Genomic DNA, 21480 nt, shown 5'->3' with positions numbered 1-21480 from the left:
TGAGCTTTGTATCATTTCCTGAATATTTGTGGGGTTTTGACTTAGTTGATCTGGACCATTCCACCATAATTTGTTACTAATTAGTTTTGAAGCCGTTATTCCTCGCGTTATTAAATCAGCGGGATTGTTTTCAGACCGAACGTGATACCATTTCACCTTGCCAATTAATTGTTTTATCTCTCGAACTTTGCTGTCAACAAACGCAGGTAACCTTGTGGCATCAGCATTTATCCAAGCTAGTGTAATCGTCGAATCGGAATATGCATGCACAGGGATTTCTTGAATGTCCAGGGCTTTGATTGTTCTGTGTACGAGCTTTGCTAATAGAACGGCTCCACACAATTCTAGCTTTGGAAGAGTTTTCTTGTTTTTTTATGGGGGCCACCTTGGATTTGGATACTAAGAGACTGACGTGGACCTGCCCGCTGTCATCGATAGTTTTGGAGTAAACCACAGCACCGTATGCTTTCACAGAAGCATCACAAAAAGCGTGAATTTCCAACTTTGAACCCTTTTTGTGTTGTATCCATCTTGGTATGCATATTTCACGAAGCGTTGGAAGTTCTTGAGTCAGTTTCGCCCATTCTTTGCGAATTTCTTCCGGAAGAGTAACATCCCAATCTTGTCCAGATTTCCATATTTGTTGCATCAATAGTTTGGCACGTATAATTATTGGTGATATCATACCAAGTGGGTCGAATATTGCAGCAATCTGGGAAAGCATGCGTCTTTTGGTGTTCGCTTCAATTTTAGGTGATTTGATGTTATAGAGCAGACTATCGCTATTTGTATTCCATACTATGCCTAGTGTTTTCGTAGTATTTTGTTCATATTTGTCACCTAGAATAAATTCATCTGTCCCATTTTGTGGGTATTTGCTCATTTTTCATTTTGGAAGATGAAGTTTCCCTTTTTCATTAGTTCAGTAATTTCTTTCTTCAATTGCTCAGCTTGCTCGACGCTGTCTGCCCCTGTGAGTAAATCGTCTACGTAGAAATCCTTTTTAGCGATCTGAGCGACTCTTGAAAAATTTTTCTCTTAGTCTTCAGCTAATTGATGTAGGGTGCGTATTGCCAGATATGCTGCTGGGGCCGTGCCATAAGTTAAAGTGGTTAACTGAAATTTCTGTATTGGTTCATCCTTTGAGATTCTCCAGACTATTTTGAGGTATGGTTGATCTTCCTCGGCTATTTTGATTTGCCTGTACATCTTTTCGATATCGGCAGTGAGAGCGACTCGATGTTTTCTCCATCTGATGAGAATGTCAGTGAGATCCTGTTGTATCTTAGGACCTGAGTGTAAAATATCGTTTAGACTATATCCTGTGCTTGTTTTTGCCGATCCATCGAAAACAACTCTTGTGGAAGTAGTATCGCTGTCTGCCTTTATGACGCACTGATGTGGTAGAAAAACTTGAATGCCATTGAGGGGTTGAGCTTCTGCTGTTTTCATGTGACCTAATTTTATGTATTCGCGTATGAATTCCTTGTAGTTCTGTTCCATGCTTGGATTGGTTTCGAATTTCCTCTCGATTTGCAGCAGGCGCGCTACCGCTTGTTTTCTGGACACTCCCAAATTTTCAGCATAACTTTTGAAGGGTGAAGGGTGAAGTCTGACTGTGTATGATCCATCTCGATTTCGTGTATGAGTGCTTTGGTACTGTCTCTCACAAAGCTCATGGTCAGGTGAACAGCGTCGTTCGTCTGCAGCTTCTTCCAATTCCCAAAATCTTGATAGTGACTGCTCATCATTGATAGTGATAGTTAAACTAGTTATCTGAAGTGATGGACTTATATTCTTCACATTTCCGTATAGTAACCATCCAATTTCGCTATTTTGCACTGTTATCCCATTGTTTGATCTTCTTACTCCATCCAAAATGATATCTTTGTATATTTCAACTCCTAAAAGCATGTCGATTGGTCCAGGATTTGAGAAATGTGGATCGGCGAATTGTATATCATTCCATTCCGTAATGAGACTGTTGTGAATTTTTTCTTCCGGAATTGAGTTGGAAATTCGTGGAAGTACATGCAACGCTGCGTTTATCATAAATGAACTCTCGAACCTTGGTCTGACCTCGCAGAATACCATGTGTTGCGATGACCCTGATTGAGACTGACCTAGGCCGAGGATTTGTGCTTCGTTCTTGTGTTTCTGTAACTTGAGTATCTGCACCGCGTTCGTTGATATGAACGATGCTTCAGATCCTGGGTCAATTAGACATCGTATTGTTTGTAGTGTCCCATTTCTTGATTTAACTCTGACGTATGCTGTAGCAAGCAGTGCAACCGAATGCAATTGCCTTTTCGGAGATTCTCTATTTCCTGTAGTGATATAGGCATTATTTCCGTTGATCGTCCCTATGGTTTTGTTTCGTACCATTTGCATATTGGAACTATTTTGTCCATTGTTGCTGATGTTCTGTGTTGTAAATTGTGTCGATTCGGATTGGGTACTCTGTTGTGGGCGAAAAGTGGCTGCTGTAGTTCTCCAGTTTGATTGATCACCCTTGTTGTTTGTTCTACGACTTTGGCTGCCAGTAGTAGATATGTGAAGTGTTGTATGATGATACTTCCTGCATTTGAAACACGTTACTTTGCTTAAACAAGAACTTGTTCGGTGTGGTCCTAGACAATTGTGACATCTTTTGCTTTGAATAATGTAGTCTAGTCTTTCCTTCACGGTCATTGCTAAGTAGTTCTGTCAGGCTCGCAGTGCATGACCTGCTTGGCATAATGGGCATTTGGTTGTTTGTAGGTGAGCTGTGTTAGCTGACCATGACTTTCTTGATTCGAAAGGATGGTGCTTTCTAATCGGTTCCCATTTTTTAGCTGGTGTTTTGCCTCCTTCTAACGCTTGGAATCGTCGTTCGATGAAAGACAGTACATCTTCTAGCTCCTGTATTTTCTTTGGTTCCTTTAAGGTAGTCTCATACACACGGCGGGATTCAGGGTCCATTTTGGATTCTAGGAGATGCGTTATCATCGGACCCCATTCTTGAACGTTGATTCCCATGTTTTCTATTGCGTTCAGATTTTCCTTTGTCACGTCGTGAAGTAACTTTAGTCCTTGTACTGATTCCTGCTGGAGGATGGGCTGGGATAATATGGCATCCATGCATTTGCGAAATAAAATTCTTTCTTTTTAATACAAAAATGAAGAAAACACACTGGTTATATAAATTATATTAATTCAGCTATCGATTTCGGTTAAAACTTACACCATCATCAGGCTGTCCTGAAATGACACTCATGTATAAAAGGAAAGATATATATATATATATATACAAAACAAAATCTTACTATCATTAAACACAGCAAGAAGCTACAAAACACAAAAAGTATAACAAACATACAAGTATTCTTATTCAATAAATCTAAGTTTTCAGTAGTCAAAGATATGAAATGTATGGAATCAGGTTATATATTCATTATCTGGTCGACAGACGTATAAATAACACAGGCATGTGTCAAGTCTGAAACGTATAGAAATATACACAAACATAAAGATAACATTCTTCTTTTTCTGTTGTCGTTCCTAAATGAATGTTTTGAAAATATTATACAACGGAAACTCCTTTACATCATTTATTTATTGCTGAGAGTTAAGACATTGTTCTTATCTTGAATTTCTGTAATGAGTTTTTTTAAATAGTCATTTTCTAGATTTACCAGTTGCTGAAACTTCTCAGCAACTGGTAAATCTAGAAAATGACTATTTAAAAAAACTCATTACAGAAATTCAAGATAAGAACAATGTCTTAACTCTCAGCAATAAATTGTTACTGGAAAAAATAAAATTATTGGAAGAAGGAAAATATATAGAAAAAATTCAAAACAATGAAAAGGAAAAGAAATCTACTTCTCAAAGGAGTATGAATTACGCAAAGGCAACGACATCTACCGTTCAAGAAAAACCGAAAGTAGAAAATACTGTCAAGCAAGGAATAATGAAACCATTCAATGAACAGATGACCGGTGAAAATTATAAAGACGTTCATATGATAACACCTCATATGACACAAGAGAATGGCAGTATCAAAACATCAATAGAAAACGTAAACACAAGATCAGTGAAAAACCTACCACCAGACATGGAATACAAAACAGTGACTTATAAAAAAAAAAGATATCATAAAAGGATTGGAACAGCACAAAATGAAGATAATAATGAATTTTCTGGGGCAACGAGAAAAGTATGGATATATCTCAATAGAGTTAAAAGAACAGCAGACCAAAATATTATAACTACATATCTAACGAAGAAAAAGGGCTTCAAGCAATCAGATGTAAAAGTAAGTGAAATTCCTTCAAAACCAGAGATGCTGAAGAGATTTGTTGTTACAGCTCCTCTAAGCAGAAAGGATGACCTATATGCCCCGAATTTTGGCCTGAAGGAGTTGGAATAAAACGTTTTGATTTTACTAAACACCGAGAGTTTCTCACTCAAAATCAGGGTGGAAATTTTCTCTAAATAAAATTGAAGGCAACAAGAAACAAGAAATAATAAGTATTATCCATCAAAATGTCCAATCGCTGGGAAATGCTGTGAATCAAATGCAAGTTTTCTTACAAGAACAGAAGGATTGTAAAATTCTTCTAATAACCGAACATTGGAAGACATATGAGCAACTACAACTTCTGCCAATTGATGGTTTTGTTTTAGCAGGCTATTGGTGTAGAAATCATGGTGAACATGGAGGTGCAGCCGTTTACGTCAAACAAAACACTAAACATAAACACATTAAAAAGCTTAGTGACTTTTCAGTAAAAGGTGAAATGGAGTGTGCAGTGGTAGAGTGTACAATCGGTAAAATGGCACATCTCATTGTATCCGTTTATAGACCGTGTAACGGAGAAAAGGACAAATTTCTTGGATTACTAGAAAAACTTCTTAGTGCTGTGTATACAGAGAATAAAATAATCATATTAGGAGGTGATTTCAATATAGAATTGAGGAAAGAAAATAAATTTAAATCCGAACTAGTGTCGCTGCTCGAATCATTTTCATTGAAACAACATTTTACTGACGACACAAGGATATATGGAAATTCAGGAAGCTGTATCGATAACATTTTTTCTAATATAGTAGGTACTGTACATAGTTCTATAATTTTCAATCATATATCTGATCATAGCGCACAAAAAATATATTTTAACTCAGAAAGAGATACCTACAATAAATTCAAAAAAATTCGATTATATAATGATGAAACGAAAAATGCATTTACTCAATCCTTACATAAGCACAACTGGTTAGATATATATGAAATTAATAATTCAGATGTTAACATGCAATGGAATAATTTCATATGTACATATTTGAGAATCTTCAATGAACATTTTCCTGTAAAAACAGTGAGACCACGTTCAAAAAACTTAATATCTCATAATGATTCTAGAATTTTAGAATGTAAACAAAATTTAGATCTTTTATTTATGCTTTGTAAAAGTGATCAGAAATTCAAAAATATGTATAAATCGGTAAAACGAAATTATGATAATATCTTAATACAAATCAGAAAAGAAAAATATAATGAAAAAATAATAACATCAGATAATAAAAATAAAGCCATGTGGACTGTTTGTAAGCAAATTCAGGGAAAATACTTTAGTGACTCCGATTGTAAGATGTCAGGATGTCCTGAATATATTTCGAATTCATATAATCAATATCTAGTAAATATGGTCCCACAATTGTTAAAAGAAAATATCCAATTGAAATATGATTGTGAAATAATAAGTAATACCTCCTTCTACATAAGACCATTCACTCCAGATGAGATAGTAAATATTTCTAAAAAATTGAAAAATAAATTGAGTAGTGGCATTGATGAGATTCCTGTAATGATTGTTAAGTTGAGTGTACCTAGTATAGTGCCTATTCTCTGTTATATTATTAACAACTCTTTGAAATTTGGCATTTTTCCCGAACAACTGAAACTAGCTGTTATAAAACCACTTTACAAATCCGGTGATCCAGAAAAACGAGAAAACTATCGTCCAATAAGCTTACTGAATAGTTTCTCAAAAATTTTCGAATTAGCTATGTCATCGCGGATCACTGAATATTTATTTAATTGTAATCTTATGAGTCCGTCGCAACATGGATATTTGAGAGGCAGATCGGTTCAGACTGCGGTCGCACAGTTCATAAACAATATTCTGAAGTACCTAGAACAAGACAAAATAGCTGCTGGAATTTTTATAGATCTATCTAAAGCTTTCGAATGCGTTAATAGAGATCTCTTAATACATAAGTTAGAGAAATATGGAATTGTGAGAAATGCTCTGAACTGGTTTGTCTCTTTTCTATCGGATAGATGGCAATGCGTAAAAGTTAGTAAAAACAATACTACTGTGTCTTCAGATTGGTTGAAAAATGAGGTTGGAGTTCCACAAGGAGGTGTTTTAGCATCACTCCTATTTTTGATAATGATCAATGACTTGTTTTTTTCGGCAGATGAGATTGAAGATTCTGACATAACCAACTATGCAGATGATACCAATCTACTAGTAGCAGGTATGAACTCCAATCAGTTAGAGCAGAAATGTGCCATAATTTACGACTGGGCAGAACAGTGGTTTTTCAAAAATAATTTTGTAATGAATACCACTAAAACCAATATTGTAATATTTCGTGCAAGTAATATAAAACCTAAACCGTACACAATAAATTTTAACAACTTCACCGTAAACACAACAGAAAGCACCAAATTCCTCGGAATTGTCATAGATGAGTTTTTAAAATGAACTCCACATATAAACAACTTGGTGAAAAAACTTAATATATTCTGTTATGCACAAAGAATATTAAACAAATATGTGGATGAAAAAATTAAAAAAATTCTATATTTTGCTAACTTTGAATCCTTGATTAGATACGGAATAATTTTTTGGGGAATTAGTGCCTCAGTACAGTCGGTATTTATTATTCAAAAGAGAGTAGTAAGAATACTTTTGAACTTGAGATACAGGGAATCGTGTAGGGGAAAATTTAAGTCCTTGGGAATATCAACTGTATATGGTCTTTACTTGCATGAATGTTTGTTGTATCTTCATAGGAATAAAGCTGAATTCCTTCAGAATAATACAAATTTCACCTACAATGCAGGAACAGTCAATATCAATATTCCCATGCACAGGTTGACTATATCCGAAAAGTGCCCTTCTTATATGTGCATACGAATTTTCAATAATTTGCCCCAAAATATTAAATATATACAGAATTATAGACAATTCAAATCAAAAACTAAGAAGTTCTTGATAGATCTTGAGGTGTATGGTTTAAATGATTATTTTGAACGGAAATTGTAAAATATTTAGTTATAGGTTGAGTTTATTTGAGTAGAGTTAAGTTATGTATTATTGACACTATTTCATTTCTTCTTTATGTATTATCAGGGAATATTTGAAATAAAGTTATCTATCTATCTATCTATCTATCTATAAGGTTTGTGTCATCCTTTCTTTTCAGAATCTCCAATTGCTCCAAAAGGGTTAATCGATAAAAGTTCCTTTCATGGTGGAGAATACTGAGATTTTGAATTGAAGTTTTATGGTTATTATTTTTAAGGTGGTTTCCTAATGCTGATGGAGGTTTATTCTTCATGTGTTCGGAGAATCTTATATTAGCAGCACGTGTAGTCATTCTATATTATACTAATCGTGGAATCAGTACTATGGGGGGGAAAGGGGAAAGAAACGCGTTTTTTTAAAAGGGAAGAAAAGTTTACACTTTTTTCGACCGTTCGCAGGGAAGTACGAAGGGACGCAATAATACGTTTCGAAAGAGGAAAGACGGACATTTGTTACGGTACCGGGGTTTTTCGGCAAAAGTACCCCGATTATTTTATAATTATTTTCAAACTGTACGGAAAAATCGATTTTCGTCGAAAAGTGAAAACTTCTAGAAACGAGATGGGGCGTAGGATATCGTCGGGACGAGATGTTTTGGCTCAATCTGAAGCACGAAAGATGAACTGGAAAAGTAACGGAGCCCTTTTTTCGATTTTCGTCTTTGTTTTCTCGAAAAATTCACGCAAAAATGTACAATTTTGGTAACATTTTGACGTTTCTCTTAAATCTGTGTTCCCCGATAACATCCATCGATGGCATTCAGAATAGAAACGATGTGAATGAAAATGAGAAACGTCAGATGATATTTGACTAGAAACATTGAAATTTGGATGAATTCAGAGGAAATATGCAAGAAAAGATGATTCAGATTCGATTCAGATACGTTTTTCGAGGTATATTTGTTGATATTTTCAAACAGAATCATTTTGTGGCAGTCGAATGCATTGGTTTGGTGAAGCTTCTATAGGAGTTATTTTGGTTATTTGAAGTGTTTTCAACGAGATATTCAAGCAGAGAAAGGACTGAAATGGTAGAAAACTTCCTTTTCTGATGGCATCTTTGCGTTTTGTTGAGATTTTCATGGAAATTGGTCAAATCTTATAGCATTCCGTTTCATGTAAGTTGTTAAGGAGAGACGTGAATTTTTCATTTTGGACTGATAAATCGGTAGGTACAGATATAAATATTCGATTTCCTTCATATCTAATTGTCTTTTAGACGAAAATCATATCATTATTCATATTTATAGAACCTCTGAAACCTGTGATTTTGACAGTTTCCCTATAAGTAGCACAAATGCACCAAATTACGCAAAGCAATTGTGGTCGGGTGGTCAAGGATGCGGTCGAATGAAATGAAGCCTCTATGGGCTGCAAGTTCAAATCTCGCTGCCGGTCGAAATTTTTTTCTAATTTTTTCGCCACTTATTAATTTTTATATTATTTGGCAGTGAATACTTTGGAATAGTGAAATGGATCAAATGAAGTCAATGATGATTTTAAAATAATAGGGATTCCCACATTCCCATTTCATACAGGGGGTACAATTTTCAAGCGTCAATTATACATTTCTGGAAAATCGAGACCTTATAAAACTGAAAATTGGAATTAGAGCTTCAGGTTAGTTTTCTTTTGCATAATTTGCGAAGATATACGTGCGATGAATATTTTTTATACAGAGTGCACAATTTCCGAGTTCCAATTGGACGACTCTGAATAACTGAAACCTGTTGAAATCTGATAGTTGAGATCTTAGATCCAGGTTATTTTTTTTGCATAATTCTTGGAGGTATACACTGAGTGGTTGACGATTTCATACAGGGTGTATTATTTTTGAGTGGCAATCAGACATTTATGCAAAATTGTAACCTTTTGAAACATCGGATTATCAGCTTAAGGTTATTCTTCTTTTGCATAATTTGTGAGAAAATATATAATAATTGATTTAAAATTATACAGGGTGTATAAAATTCGGATACCAATTTGATATTTTTGAAAAAATAGGCAAACTGAAATCTAGAAATTTGGATAACAGCTTTAGGTTAGTCTTCTTTCTTTTACATAATTCGCGAAAATAAGTATGAATGAAGTTAATACAGTGTGTACAATTTAGAATGTCCCAATTAGACATTCCTGAAGAATTCATTCCGTATGGAGTTCGAAAATTGGTTTCATAGCATTTGCTTTTTCTGCCATCTTGAAGGTATTCGATTAACCAGTCGGGCATGTCCATTGGTGTTTTTGGTTCCTTTTTTGTGTTTCAACAATAACTTCATATACAGGATGTTTCATGTCGACTTGATCAAAATTATTCCTCAAATTACATACAGACTGTGCGTTGCTAACGCGTATTCATGAAATTACTGAAACCTTAGTATCTCGCTGTATATTAGTCCGATATCGATAATACAGGAGATATGCAGTATTTGAATGAATTTTATATAGGGTGTACATCTAGATCTGTGGCCAATGCAGATCTATGGACAATGAGGATCTATGGGCTTGGTAGGTCTACCTACAAGGTGTATCTACGGGCAAAGCGGATCTGTGGGCAACATTGATCTACCTACAAGGTAGATCTATGAGCAACATTGATCTACCTACCTATTGATCTATGGGCTACATTGATCTACCTACAAGGTAGATCTACGGCGCGTACTAGTTCTATATACTAAGTCAGGAATCAGTACTATGGGGGGGAAAGGGGAAAGAAACGTGTTTTTTTAAAAGGGAAGAAAAGTTTAGACTTTTTTCGACCGTTCGCAAAGAAGTAGTAAGGGACGCGATAATACGTTTCGAAAGAGGAAAGACGGACATTTGTTACGGTACCGGGGTTTTTCGGCGAGAGTACCCCGATTATTTTATAATTATTCTCAAACTCGACGAAAAAACCGATTTTCGTCGAAAAGTGAAAACTTCTAGAAACGAGATGGGGCGTAGGATATCGTCGGGACGAGATGTTTTGGCTCAATCTGATGCACGAAAGATGAACTGGAAAAGTAACGGAGCCCTTTTTTCGATTTTCGTCTTTGTTTTCTCGAAAAATTCACGCAAAAATGTGCAATTTTGGTAACATTTTGACGTTTCTCTTAAATCTGTGTTCCCCGATAACATTCATCGATGGCATTCAGAATAGGAACGCCCCTAATTATAAATACGAAACGTCAGATGATATTCGACTAGAAACATTGTAATTTGGACGAATTCAGAGGAAAGATGCAAGAAAAGATGATTAATATACGATTTCTATCCTTTTTTCCATGTATATTTGGTGATATTTTCAAACGGAATCGTTTTGTGTCAATGGGAAACTTGATAAGCCAGAAGTCTCTACAGGAGTCATTTGAGGAGTTTTTAACGAGATATTCAAGGAAATAATAAACTACAACTGTATGTACCGCCCTTTTATGATGGTATTATTGCGTTTTGTTGAGGTTTTCATGGAAATTCGTCAAATTTTGAAGCATTCCGTTTCATGTGAATTGTCAAGGACAAACGTAAATATATCATTTCGGACAGATATTAGCATCCAACCTGAAGTAGGCCGGTAGGTAGAGATATTTTAATTAGATATCCTTTATATTTAACGATTTTTTAAACGAAAATCATGAAAATTCATCAACTTATAGAATTTCTGTCACCATTTATTTTGACATATTTCCTATAAGAAGCACAAATGCACCTAATAGCTCAAAGGCATTGTAGCCGGATCGTTAGGGATGCGGTCGTTCAAACTGAGGTCTCTATGGGTTGCGAGTTCAAGTCTTGCAGCAGGTCATAATTTTTTTTTCTTATTTTTGCGCCAGTTATTAATTTTTATATTATTTGGCGGTGAATGCTTCGGAATATTTACATGGATCAATTTTTTTTTGGTCTATTGTGTGATTGATTTCGTAGTATACACATATAATTATGTTTTTCCGATTTTCAAAGTACATATAAAAATAACGATTATACATTGTTTTTTTTCAAGTTGCCTATTGGAGGTTTTTCGATAAATTGACCAATTTGAAATTTTAAAATGAAAGCGATTCCTACATTTCCATATTATACAGGGTGTACATTTTTCGAGCGCCAATTATGCTTTTCTGTAAAATAGAAAACTCATGAAATCTGAAAATTGAAATTTCAAGTTTGATTTCACATAATTTGCGAAATTATACGTGCGATGAATAACGTTTATACAGAGTGTACAATTTCCGAGTACCAATTTCCGAGATGTCTCTGGAGAACTGAAAACTTTTCTTATAGTTGACATGTTAGCTCTAGGTTAGGTTAGGTATCATTTCATTGCATAATTCTTGAAGGTATACAGGTGGGGATTGACGGTTATATACAGAGTGTATTATTTTCGAGTGGCTATTAGACGTTTGTTCTTCTTTATCATAGAGAAAATCATTGAGGAAATATATAATAATTAATTAACAATTATACAGGGAGTAGAAAATTGGGATAACAATTTGATATTTGTGAAAAATTAGACACAATGAAATCTGAAAATTGGATGAATAAAACCCAATGGCTTTCGAGCAATAATGAACATCACCACATGGGAAGCTTTAGCAATTAATTATAAATAATAATTCAATAAATGAAATTTATACAGGATGAGGAATTTAGTGGCAATTAGATATTTCTGAAGAATTGAGACAATATAAAATATGAAAATTGAGAATTGAAATTACAGCTTCTTTTTTTTACAATAGATTGGGATTTTTTCTTTTCATTTGTGTTTCTACAAGAAATTTATATACAGGATGTTTCATGTAAATATACAGTTTATACAGGGTTGAGTTGATTGTCAGTTGATACGAATTATTCGATATTATTCCAATCCTCAAATTACATACAAGATACGCGTTACTCACGCGTATATTCAAGAAACCTTAGTATCTCGCTTTATCTTAGTCCGATATCGATTTTACAGGAGATATGGGAGTATTTATGAATGAATTCAAAGGTAGATCTATGGGCTATATTGATCAAACTAAACGGTAGATCTATGGGCTATATTGATCTACCTACAAGGTAGATCTATGGGCAACAATGATCTACCTACAAGGTAGATCTGTGGGCAACATTGATCTATATAAAAGGTAGATCTGTGGGCAACATTGATCTACCTAAAAGGTAGATCTATGTGCAACATTGATCTACCTACCTATTGATCTATAGGCTACATTGATCTACCTACAAGGTAGATCTACGGCGCGTACTAGTTCTATATACTAAGTCAGGAATCAGTACTATGGGGGGGAAAGGGGAAAGAAACGTGTTTTTTTAAAAGGGAAGAAAAGTTTAGACTTTTTTCGACCGTTCGCAAAGAAGTAGTAAGGGACGCGATAATACGTTTCGAAAGAGGAAAGACGGACATTTGTTACGGTACCGGGGTTTTTCGGCGAGAGTACCCCGATTATTTTATAATTATTCTCAAACTCGACGAAAAAACCGATTTTCGTCGAAAAGTGAAAACTTCTAGAAACGAGATGGGGCGTAGGATATCGTCGGGACGAGATGTTTTGGCTCAATCTGATGCACGAAAGATGAACTGGAAAAGTAACGGAGCCCTTTTTTCGATTTTCGTCTTTGTTTTCTCGAAAAATTCACGCAAAAATGTGCAATTTTGGTAACATTTTGACGTTTCTCTTAAATCTGTGTTCCCCGATAACATTCATCGATGGCATTCAGAATAGGAACGCCCCTAATTATAAATACGAAACGTCAGATGATATTCGACTAGAAACATTGTAATTTGGACGAATTCAGAGGAAAGATGCAAGAAAAGATGATTAATATACGATTTCTATCCTTTTTTCCATGTATATTTGGTGATATTTTCAAACGGAATCGTTTTGTGTCAATGGGAAACTTGATAAGCCAGAAGTCTCTACAGGAGTCATTTGAGGAGTTTTTAACGAGATATTCAAGGAAATAATAAACTACCACTGTATGTACCGCCCTTTTTTGATGGTATTATTGCGTTTTGTTGAGGTTTTCATGGAAATTCGTCAAATTTTGAAGCATTCCGTTTCATGTGAATTGTCAAGGACAAACGTAAATATATCATTTCGGACAGATATTAGCATCCAACCTGAAGTAAGCCGGTAGGTAGAGATATTTTAATTAGATATCCTTTATATTTAACGATTTTTTAAACGAAAATCATGAAAATTCATCAACTTATAGAATTTCTGTCACCATTTATTTTGAAATTTTTCCTATAAGAAGCACAAATGCAATAAGTTCCTTAACGTGGTCATGGCTGGAGGCTGTGAGTCGCGGACTGAAAAACTGAGGCGCAGCGCTACTGCAGGTTCGAATCGCTGCCAGTCAGTGAATTTTTTTTCTTATTTTTCGCCAGTTATTAATTCTTATATTATTTTGCGGTGAATGCTTTGAAATTATGAAATGGATCAAATTTTTTTTGATCAACTGAGTGAATAATTCCGTAATATACATATTATATATTTATGTTTTTGCGTAGTTTTCAGAGTATCTACTTATGAGAATAACGATTTTACAGTGTTTCTGAAGTTACCGTGCCTATTGGAGGTTTCTTGATCAATAGACCTATTTGAAATATGAAAATCGGTATAATAAAATTAATGAACTGATTTGAAAATAATAGGGGTTCCCACATTTTCGTCTCATACAGGGTGCACAATAGATTTATAGTTGAGATCATAGCTACAGGTTATTATTCCATAGCATAATTCTTGAAGGTATATACTAAGTGACTGACGATCATATACAGGGTGTTTCATGTCGAATTGATTAAAATTATTCCTCAAATTACATACATACTGTGCGTTGCTAACGCGTATTTATGAAAATACTGAAACCTTAGTATCTCGGTGTATATTAGTCCGATATCGATAATACAAAAGATATTCAGTATTTGAATGAATTTTATATAGAATTTTGGCCAATGCAGATCTATGGCCAATGCAGATCTATGGACAATGTGGATCTATGGACAAAGATGATCTATGGGCAATGTAGATCTACCTACAAGGTGTATCTACGGGCAAAGCGAATCTACCTACAAGGTAGATCTACGGCGCGTACTAGTTCTATATTATACTAATCGTGGAATCAGTACTATGGGGGGGAAAGGGGAAAGAAACGCGTTTTTTTAAAAGGGAAGAAAAGTTTACACTTTTTTCGACCGTTCGCAGGGAAGTACGAAGGGACGCAATAATACGTTTCGAAAGAGGAAAGACGGACATTTGTTACGGTACCGGGGTTTTTCGGCAAAAGTACCCCGATTATTTTATAATTATTTTCAAACTGTACGGAAAAATCGATTTTCGTCGAAAAGTGAAAACTTCTAGAAACGAGATGGGGCGTAGGATATCGTCGGGACGAGATGTTTTGGCTCAATCTGAAGCACGAAAGATGAACTGGAAAAGTAACGGAGCCCTTTTTTCGATTTTCGTCTTTGTTTTCTCGAAAAATTCACGCAAAAATGTACAATTTTGGTAACATTTTGACGTTTCTCTTAAATCTGTGTTCCCCGATAACATCCATCGATGGCATTCAGAATAGAAACGATGTGAATGAAAATGAGAAACGTCAGATGATATTTGACTAGAAACATTGAAATTTGGATGAATTCAGAGGAAATATGCAAGAAAAGATGATTCAGATTCGATTCAGATACGTTTTTCGAGGTATATTTGTTGATATTTTCAAACAGAATCATTTTGTGGCAGTCGAATGCATTGGTTTGGTGAAGCTTCTATAGGAGTTATTTTGGTTATTTGAAGTGTTTTCAAGGAGATATTCAAGCAGAGAAAGGACTGAAATGGTAGAAAACTTCCTTTTCTGATGGCATCTTTGCGTTTTGTTGAGATTTTCATGGAAATTGGTCAAATCTTATAGCATTCCGTTTCATGTAAGTTGTTAAGGAGAGACGTGAATTTTTCATTTTGGACTGATAAATCGGTAGGTACAGATATAAATATTCGATTTCCTTCATATCTAATTGTCTTTTAGACGAAAATCATATCATTATTCATATTTATAGAACCTCTGAAACCTGTGATTTTGACAGTTTCCCTATAAGTAGCACAAATGCACCAAATTACGCAAAGCAATTGTGGTCGGGTGGTCAAGGATGCGGTCGAATGAAATGAAGCCTCTATGGGCTGCAAGTTCAAATCTCGCTGCCGGTCGAAATTTTTTTCTAATTTTTTCGCCACTTATTAATTTTTATATTATTTGGCAGTGAATACTTTGGAATAGTGAAATGGATCAAATGAAGTCAATGATGATTTTAAAATAATAGGGATTCCCACATTCCCATTTCATACAGGGGGTACAATTTTCAAGCGTCAATTATACATTTCTGGAAAATCGAGACCTTATAAAACTGAAAATTGGAATTAGAGCTTCAGGTTAGTTTTCTTTTGCATAATTTGCGAAGATATACGTGCGATGAATATTTTTTATACAGAGTGCACAATTTCCGAGTTCCAATTGGACGACTCTGAATAACTGAAACCTGTTGAAATCTGATAGTTGAGATCTTAGATCCAGGTTATTTTTTTTGCATAATTCTTGGAGGTATACACTGAGTGGTTGACGATTTCATACAGGGTGTATTATTTTTGAGTGGCAATCAGACATTTATGCAAAATTGTAACCTTTTGAAACATCGGATTATCAGCTTAAGGTTATTCTTCTTTTGCATAATTTGTGAGAAAATATATAATAATTGATTTAAAATTATACAGGGTGTATAAAATTCGGATACCAATTTGATATTTTTGAAAAAATAGGCAAACTGAAATCTAGAAATTTGGATAACAGCTTTAGGTTAGTCTTCTTTCTTTTACATAATTCGCGAAAATAAGTATGAATGAAGTTAATACAGTGTGTACAATTTAGAATGTCCCAATTAGACATTCCTGAAGAATTCATTCCGTATGGAGTTCGAAAATTGGTTTCATAGCATTTGCTTTTTCTGCCATCTTGAAGGTATTCGATTAACCAGTCGGGCATGTCCATTGGTGTTTTTGGTTCCTTTTTTGTGTTTCAACAATAACTTCATATACAGGATGTTTCATGTCGACTTGATCAAAATTATTCCTCAAATTACATACAGACTGTGCGTTGCTAACGCGTATTCATGAAATTACTGAAACCTTAGTATCTCGCTGTATATTAGTCCGATATCGATAATACAGGAGATATGCAGTATTTGAATGAATTTTATATAGGGTGTACATCTAGATCTGTGGCCAATGCAGATCTATGGACAATGAGGATCTATGGGCTTGGTAGGTCTACCTACAAGGTGTATCTACGGGCAAAGCGGATCTGTGGGCAACATTGATCTACCTACAAGGTAGATCTATGAGCAACATTGATCTACCTACCTATTGATCTATGGGCTACATTGATCTACCTACAAGGTAGATCTACGGCGCGTACTAGTACCGATATAATAAGCCTGACAATCCTCACATTCAATCCTATAGACTCCACTTTTTTGTTCTGTTTTTATTTTTGGTTTGTTGTTAATAAAAATATTTTCCAGATTATTACCTCCTTTATTAGTAACGTAGTAATTATATTTCTGTAGGACTGAGTTGATATTGTAATTAAATCTTTGACAAAAGGGGATGGAGATATAATTGAGAGTTATGCTGTGATGAGGGAAGATCTTTTTATCAACCAATTCTTTTTTCTTTTTTTGTTCTATTATTTTATCAATATAATATTTTGGATATTTATTATTTAGGCCAATTTCGTAAATAGTTTCAAGTTCTTTCTTATAATTTTCAACTGATAAAGGTATAGCATTAAGTCTATGTATCAGGAAGTTAAATGCTGCTTTTTTTATATATGTGGAGGATGATGAGAGTCATAAGGAATAATAACGTCAGTGCTTGTAGGTTTTCTGTAAATATCAAACTCGAAGTTGTGAGTTTCATCTAGTTTGAGTTGAATTCTCAAGTCCAAGAAATTAATGGTGTTGTCAATGGCTTTTTCTAAAGTGAATTTTACATTAAACTGACTATTCGAAATTTCTAAGAAAAAATTCTTTCGTTTTCATATCGCTCCTGAATTATCGACCATGCTCCTGCATAGTTCGCCGCAGTGTTCGAAAGATGTTGATTTAATTTACCGGTTTCACCTTGAACGTTGGATTTTAGATGTTGGATTTTCTCAGCATCCCCAATTGATTTATTATAGTGTATGAGTTGCAGGAATATGTCTCTGACTGCTGGCCATGCTTCGTACTTCCCATAAAATATTGGTATTGATACTGTAGGCAATGTTGGAAGATTGGGACGTCCTTGTAATGAAGTTCTGTCTGGTTGTTCATCGTCTTCGAATTTCTTCATAATTTCTTCGTATTCGTCATGTACAGTTGAATAAGTTTCTTGAAACAGAGGATCTTGGCTCATGTCAATATTATTTAATTGGATTTCTTGAAAGGACTCCGAGATGATTTTCCATTGAGTCTGGACTGCTTCTCTCTGAAAGCGGTAGGGTTTTTGATTGGCTTCGTACTGGGTCCAAATCTTGGTTAGTTGCTTATGAAATTCCGCAATTTGAAGTTCTAGTTTGTTTCGTATCGTGCCTGCTTTTCCTGGGGGTGTTTCTGTTGTGATTTCCAAGCGCCATTTGTTCAGATGTTCCATGGCATCATTGTGTATTGCAGCGGCTTGATCGTAAAATTTCTTGACGTGGTATTCGTGTGTTTCTGGTAGGCCCTCTAGTAATTCATCGTGGTTTGCTTCGAATGTGTTCCATAGTTCCTCTATTTCCTCGGACTTCCTTTTCAAGTACTCTCAAGTTCCTTTTCTTGGAATCCTTCTTCATGTTGGAGTGCATTTTCTTGATCTGCTCTGGCATCTGGATTTGTTGGCTCAGGACTGCTTCCATGATTATTCTGATATTTCTTCTCAGTAGGGCTGGACGTAACGATTTGATTGTGTGTGTGTATTGTGGACCTGTGTCTATCCCTGGGCTGATTTTGCTTTGAAGGCTCGAAGGACCATGTATCTTTGAAGGTTATCCTCTAAAGATATGTTTCTGCTTTCTTAACGGTTCGTAACTCCGTTGAAGTAGCAGTGAGTGAGTTGTGGTGAGTAGAAGGTTGTAAATCCACTACAAACCCAGTAAAACTCGCGGTGGAGTTGGAATAATTTATTCACGTCGAAACTTGAACAAAAAAAGTTGTTGAGAATTAAATGAGTATCTACAGCTTTTATATTATTTGTGACGACACACAGTTTTCGTCATGGGCCGCCTTGCGGAGTTGCTGGAATCTGCAAAATTCGCATATTATTTGGCCTAGATATGGTATATTGAGTGCATGAGGTCGATAACTGCTTCCTGGTAATTTTCAATGGAATTTGAATTCTTGATATTTAAATGCGATTTCTTCTGGATATTCCTTAATGTTTAATTCACATTAAACAGGTAGGATAATATAATTTTCCAATTCACAGTAAATCTATGTATTAATCCTGTCGATTTTTTATCACTGATCTTTGTTTACATCTCTAAGGTCGATATTGGCGTATCCCACCCGCGCAGATAATTGTTGATCCTGGCGTTTTTCCCCCCTTCGTTGAACGCTCATTGGTTTTCGATTTTTGATCCCCACATTTCAAAATCTTAGTCTTCACCATAGACTGAAATGTTGATGCTAGCGACCCGAGGGACAGGGTTTGGAACTAATGTATCGCTATTTCACACAAAAATATATTTCATCCTTTCCTACTGAAAATGATGACTAGCGTAAATTCCAACCTCTCTTTAGTCAGTTTGTTTTTTGTTTCAATGCAGTCCTGACATAGACATAGCTTTTAGCAGGTTCAAGATTAGGGTTTATTTATTTAATTTTTTTTTACTTTGAATGAAGGCATCGACTGCTATGGTCATTAGCCTATTTAAGTTTAATTATCTTTTATTTTTTTCGTAAGTTTAAGTAACGGTAAGTATATAAATATTAAACACCTCTTGTCCATAACTGATCAGCATGTCATCATCTAGTTATTCATGTTGCATCCCAATTTGGCGAATATTTATTACAGGGTTCAACCACGAACAAGCACTTTTTTCGGCCTCCTCCAACTAAAATTTCAGAATGAGATAAAGCAATTAAAGCTGTACAATTCAGCTATAACATTTGTTGAAGATTAATATTGTTGGCAGTTAACTTGCAATAATTAACACTATGTTTGAAATAAATGTACACGTGGTGTAATAAAGAACTGAATATATTGAGATACAACTACTGGTACAACTTACTCGTTACACTGACCGAACTAAAAGAGGAGAGAGCAAGAGGTACACATCATAGACCTAAACTTAGGATCATAGAATAATATGAGTGGGGTTTTCTTCAATGTTAAACTTTTGGTACATATTTACAATACCCCCACTTACCAAAAATTTTCATAAAAGCAATAAAAATCAACCGGCACAGAGGCCTAAATGTTTCACAAACTTGGTATTCTTCACATTTTGTAACGGCTTTGTCAATATGTCTGCAACCATCTCATCGGTAGGTACATAGATTAAATTAATCTCATTTTCATTCACTGCATCCCTCAAAAAATGATATCGAATGTCTATGTGCTTGGTTCTATCAACTGTATCTATCAACTATACTGGATTTGTTGCTAGCTTCTGGGCACTTAGATGGTCGTTACATATACTTATGCATTCTAGTCTTCCCGTCAGCTCACATAAGACATTGTTCAAATAGATGGCCTCTTTTGCTGCTTCACACAAAGCCATGTACTCGGCTTCAGTTGTGGATAGTGGGACCGTCTTCTGTTTGCAGCTCTTCCAAGAAATGGATGCTCCCGAGAATTTGAAGACATATCCAGTGAAGGATTTACGATCACCTTTATCCGAACCCCAGTCAGCATCTGCAAATCCTATTAAAGCATCTTTGTCTCTCTGAAATTTCATGAACAAGTGTTTGGTCCCTTTCAGATATCTCAGCACACGTTTGGCACATTGCCAGTGGATTTTTGTATAACAAGTATTATATTGACTCAAAAGGCTAACAGAATGTGAGATATCTGGTCGAGTCATTACAGTTAAATACATTAAGCTTCCAATCAATTCTTGATATGGAATTTTTGGATTACATTTTTCATTATTCGTGTCACATAAAGGTATACTATTGTCTAGTGGAGTACAAACAGTCTTGCAGTCTGACATTCCAAATTTTTTTAACAAATTATCAATATACTCCTCTTGATCAATAGCTATATAATCTTTTTTTCTGTTTATTCTAATTCCTAAGCATCGTTTTGCTTCGCCTAGATTTTTTACTTCAAACTGAGAATTGAGTTTTTTAAAAACAAAATCAATTTCATTTTGATCGGCAGAGAAAACAAGAAAATCATCTACATAAAGGGCTATTATAGACAATTTATCCCTATTCCGTTTTACATGTAAACATGGTTCAAATTTCGATTTCTTGTAACCTATCTCTAATAAAACTATGTCGACCCGCTCATTCCAAGCTCGACTAGCCTGTTTCAAACCGTATATGGCTTTCTTCAGTTTGAAAACCATATTAGGCTTTTCTTTGGAAATAAAACCTTCAGGCTGTTCCATGAAAACAATTTCATTAAGAAAACCGTTTAAAAAGGCAGTTTTCACGTCTAAATGTACAATTTTTAAGTTCAGTCTAATGGCTAATCCTAATAAAAGTCTGAGTGTTGAATGTCTCACTACTGGGGCAAAAGTTTCACTGTAGTTAATGCCCTTTTTCTGGGTGTAACCTTTGGCTACAAGCCTTGCCCTATATTTGTTCTGGTTTTCACAATCACTTTTCACCTTAAAAACCCACTTACACTTCACCACTGTGCTGCCTTCTGGTGAACTCACTAGCTCCCATGTATCATTCTCATCGAATGACTGGATCTTTTCCTTCATTGCCTGCAGCCACTCATGTGTATCTGGTCTTGATAGTGCCTCTGTCACTGTCATTGGTAGAATTGATGTATCGTGCTCTTCATCGACTTCTGCACCATTAAAATATGTTACATACTCATCAAAGTTTTTCTTTTTGGGTTCTCTTCGCGACCTTCTCGGAACTTCTAATGGATGTGTTCTGTCTGGTTCTTTATCTGGAA

The 21480-nt window shown here is 35.1% G+C and overlaps 1 protein-coding gene across 1 annotated transcript; it reads right to left on the bottom strand.

Moving 5' to 3' along the window:
- Window positions 1-1038: 1038 nt before the first annotated feature.
- Window positions 1039-2691, bottom strand: LOC123675443. The gene has a single exon (XM_045610803.1). It carries the CDS (start codon window positions 2689-2691, stop codon window positions 1039-1041), a length of 1653 nt encoding a protein of 550 aa, XP_045466759.1.
- Between the last annotated feature and the right edge of the window lie 18789 nt (window positions 2692-21480).

Source organism: Harmonia axyridis, chromosome 3, assembly GCF_914767665.1.
Source record: "Harmonia axyridis chromosome 3, icHarAxyr1.1, whole genome shotgun sequence".
Taxonomy (NCBI): domain Eukaryota; kingdom Metazoa; phylum Arthropoda; class Insecta; order Coleoptera; family Coccinellidae; genus Harmonia; species Harmonia axyridis.
The sequence above is the reverse complement of the archived record's forward strand: the minus strand, read 5'-3'. Positions and strand labels throughout refer to the sequence as shown.

What these genes read in the sequence shown, in the direction of transcription:
- LOC123675443 (XM_045610803.1), bottom strand. Translation starts at nt 2,691, where the DNA reads ATGACCGTGAAGGAAAGACTAGACTACATTATTCAAAGCAAAAGATGT.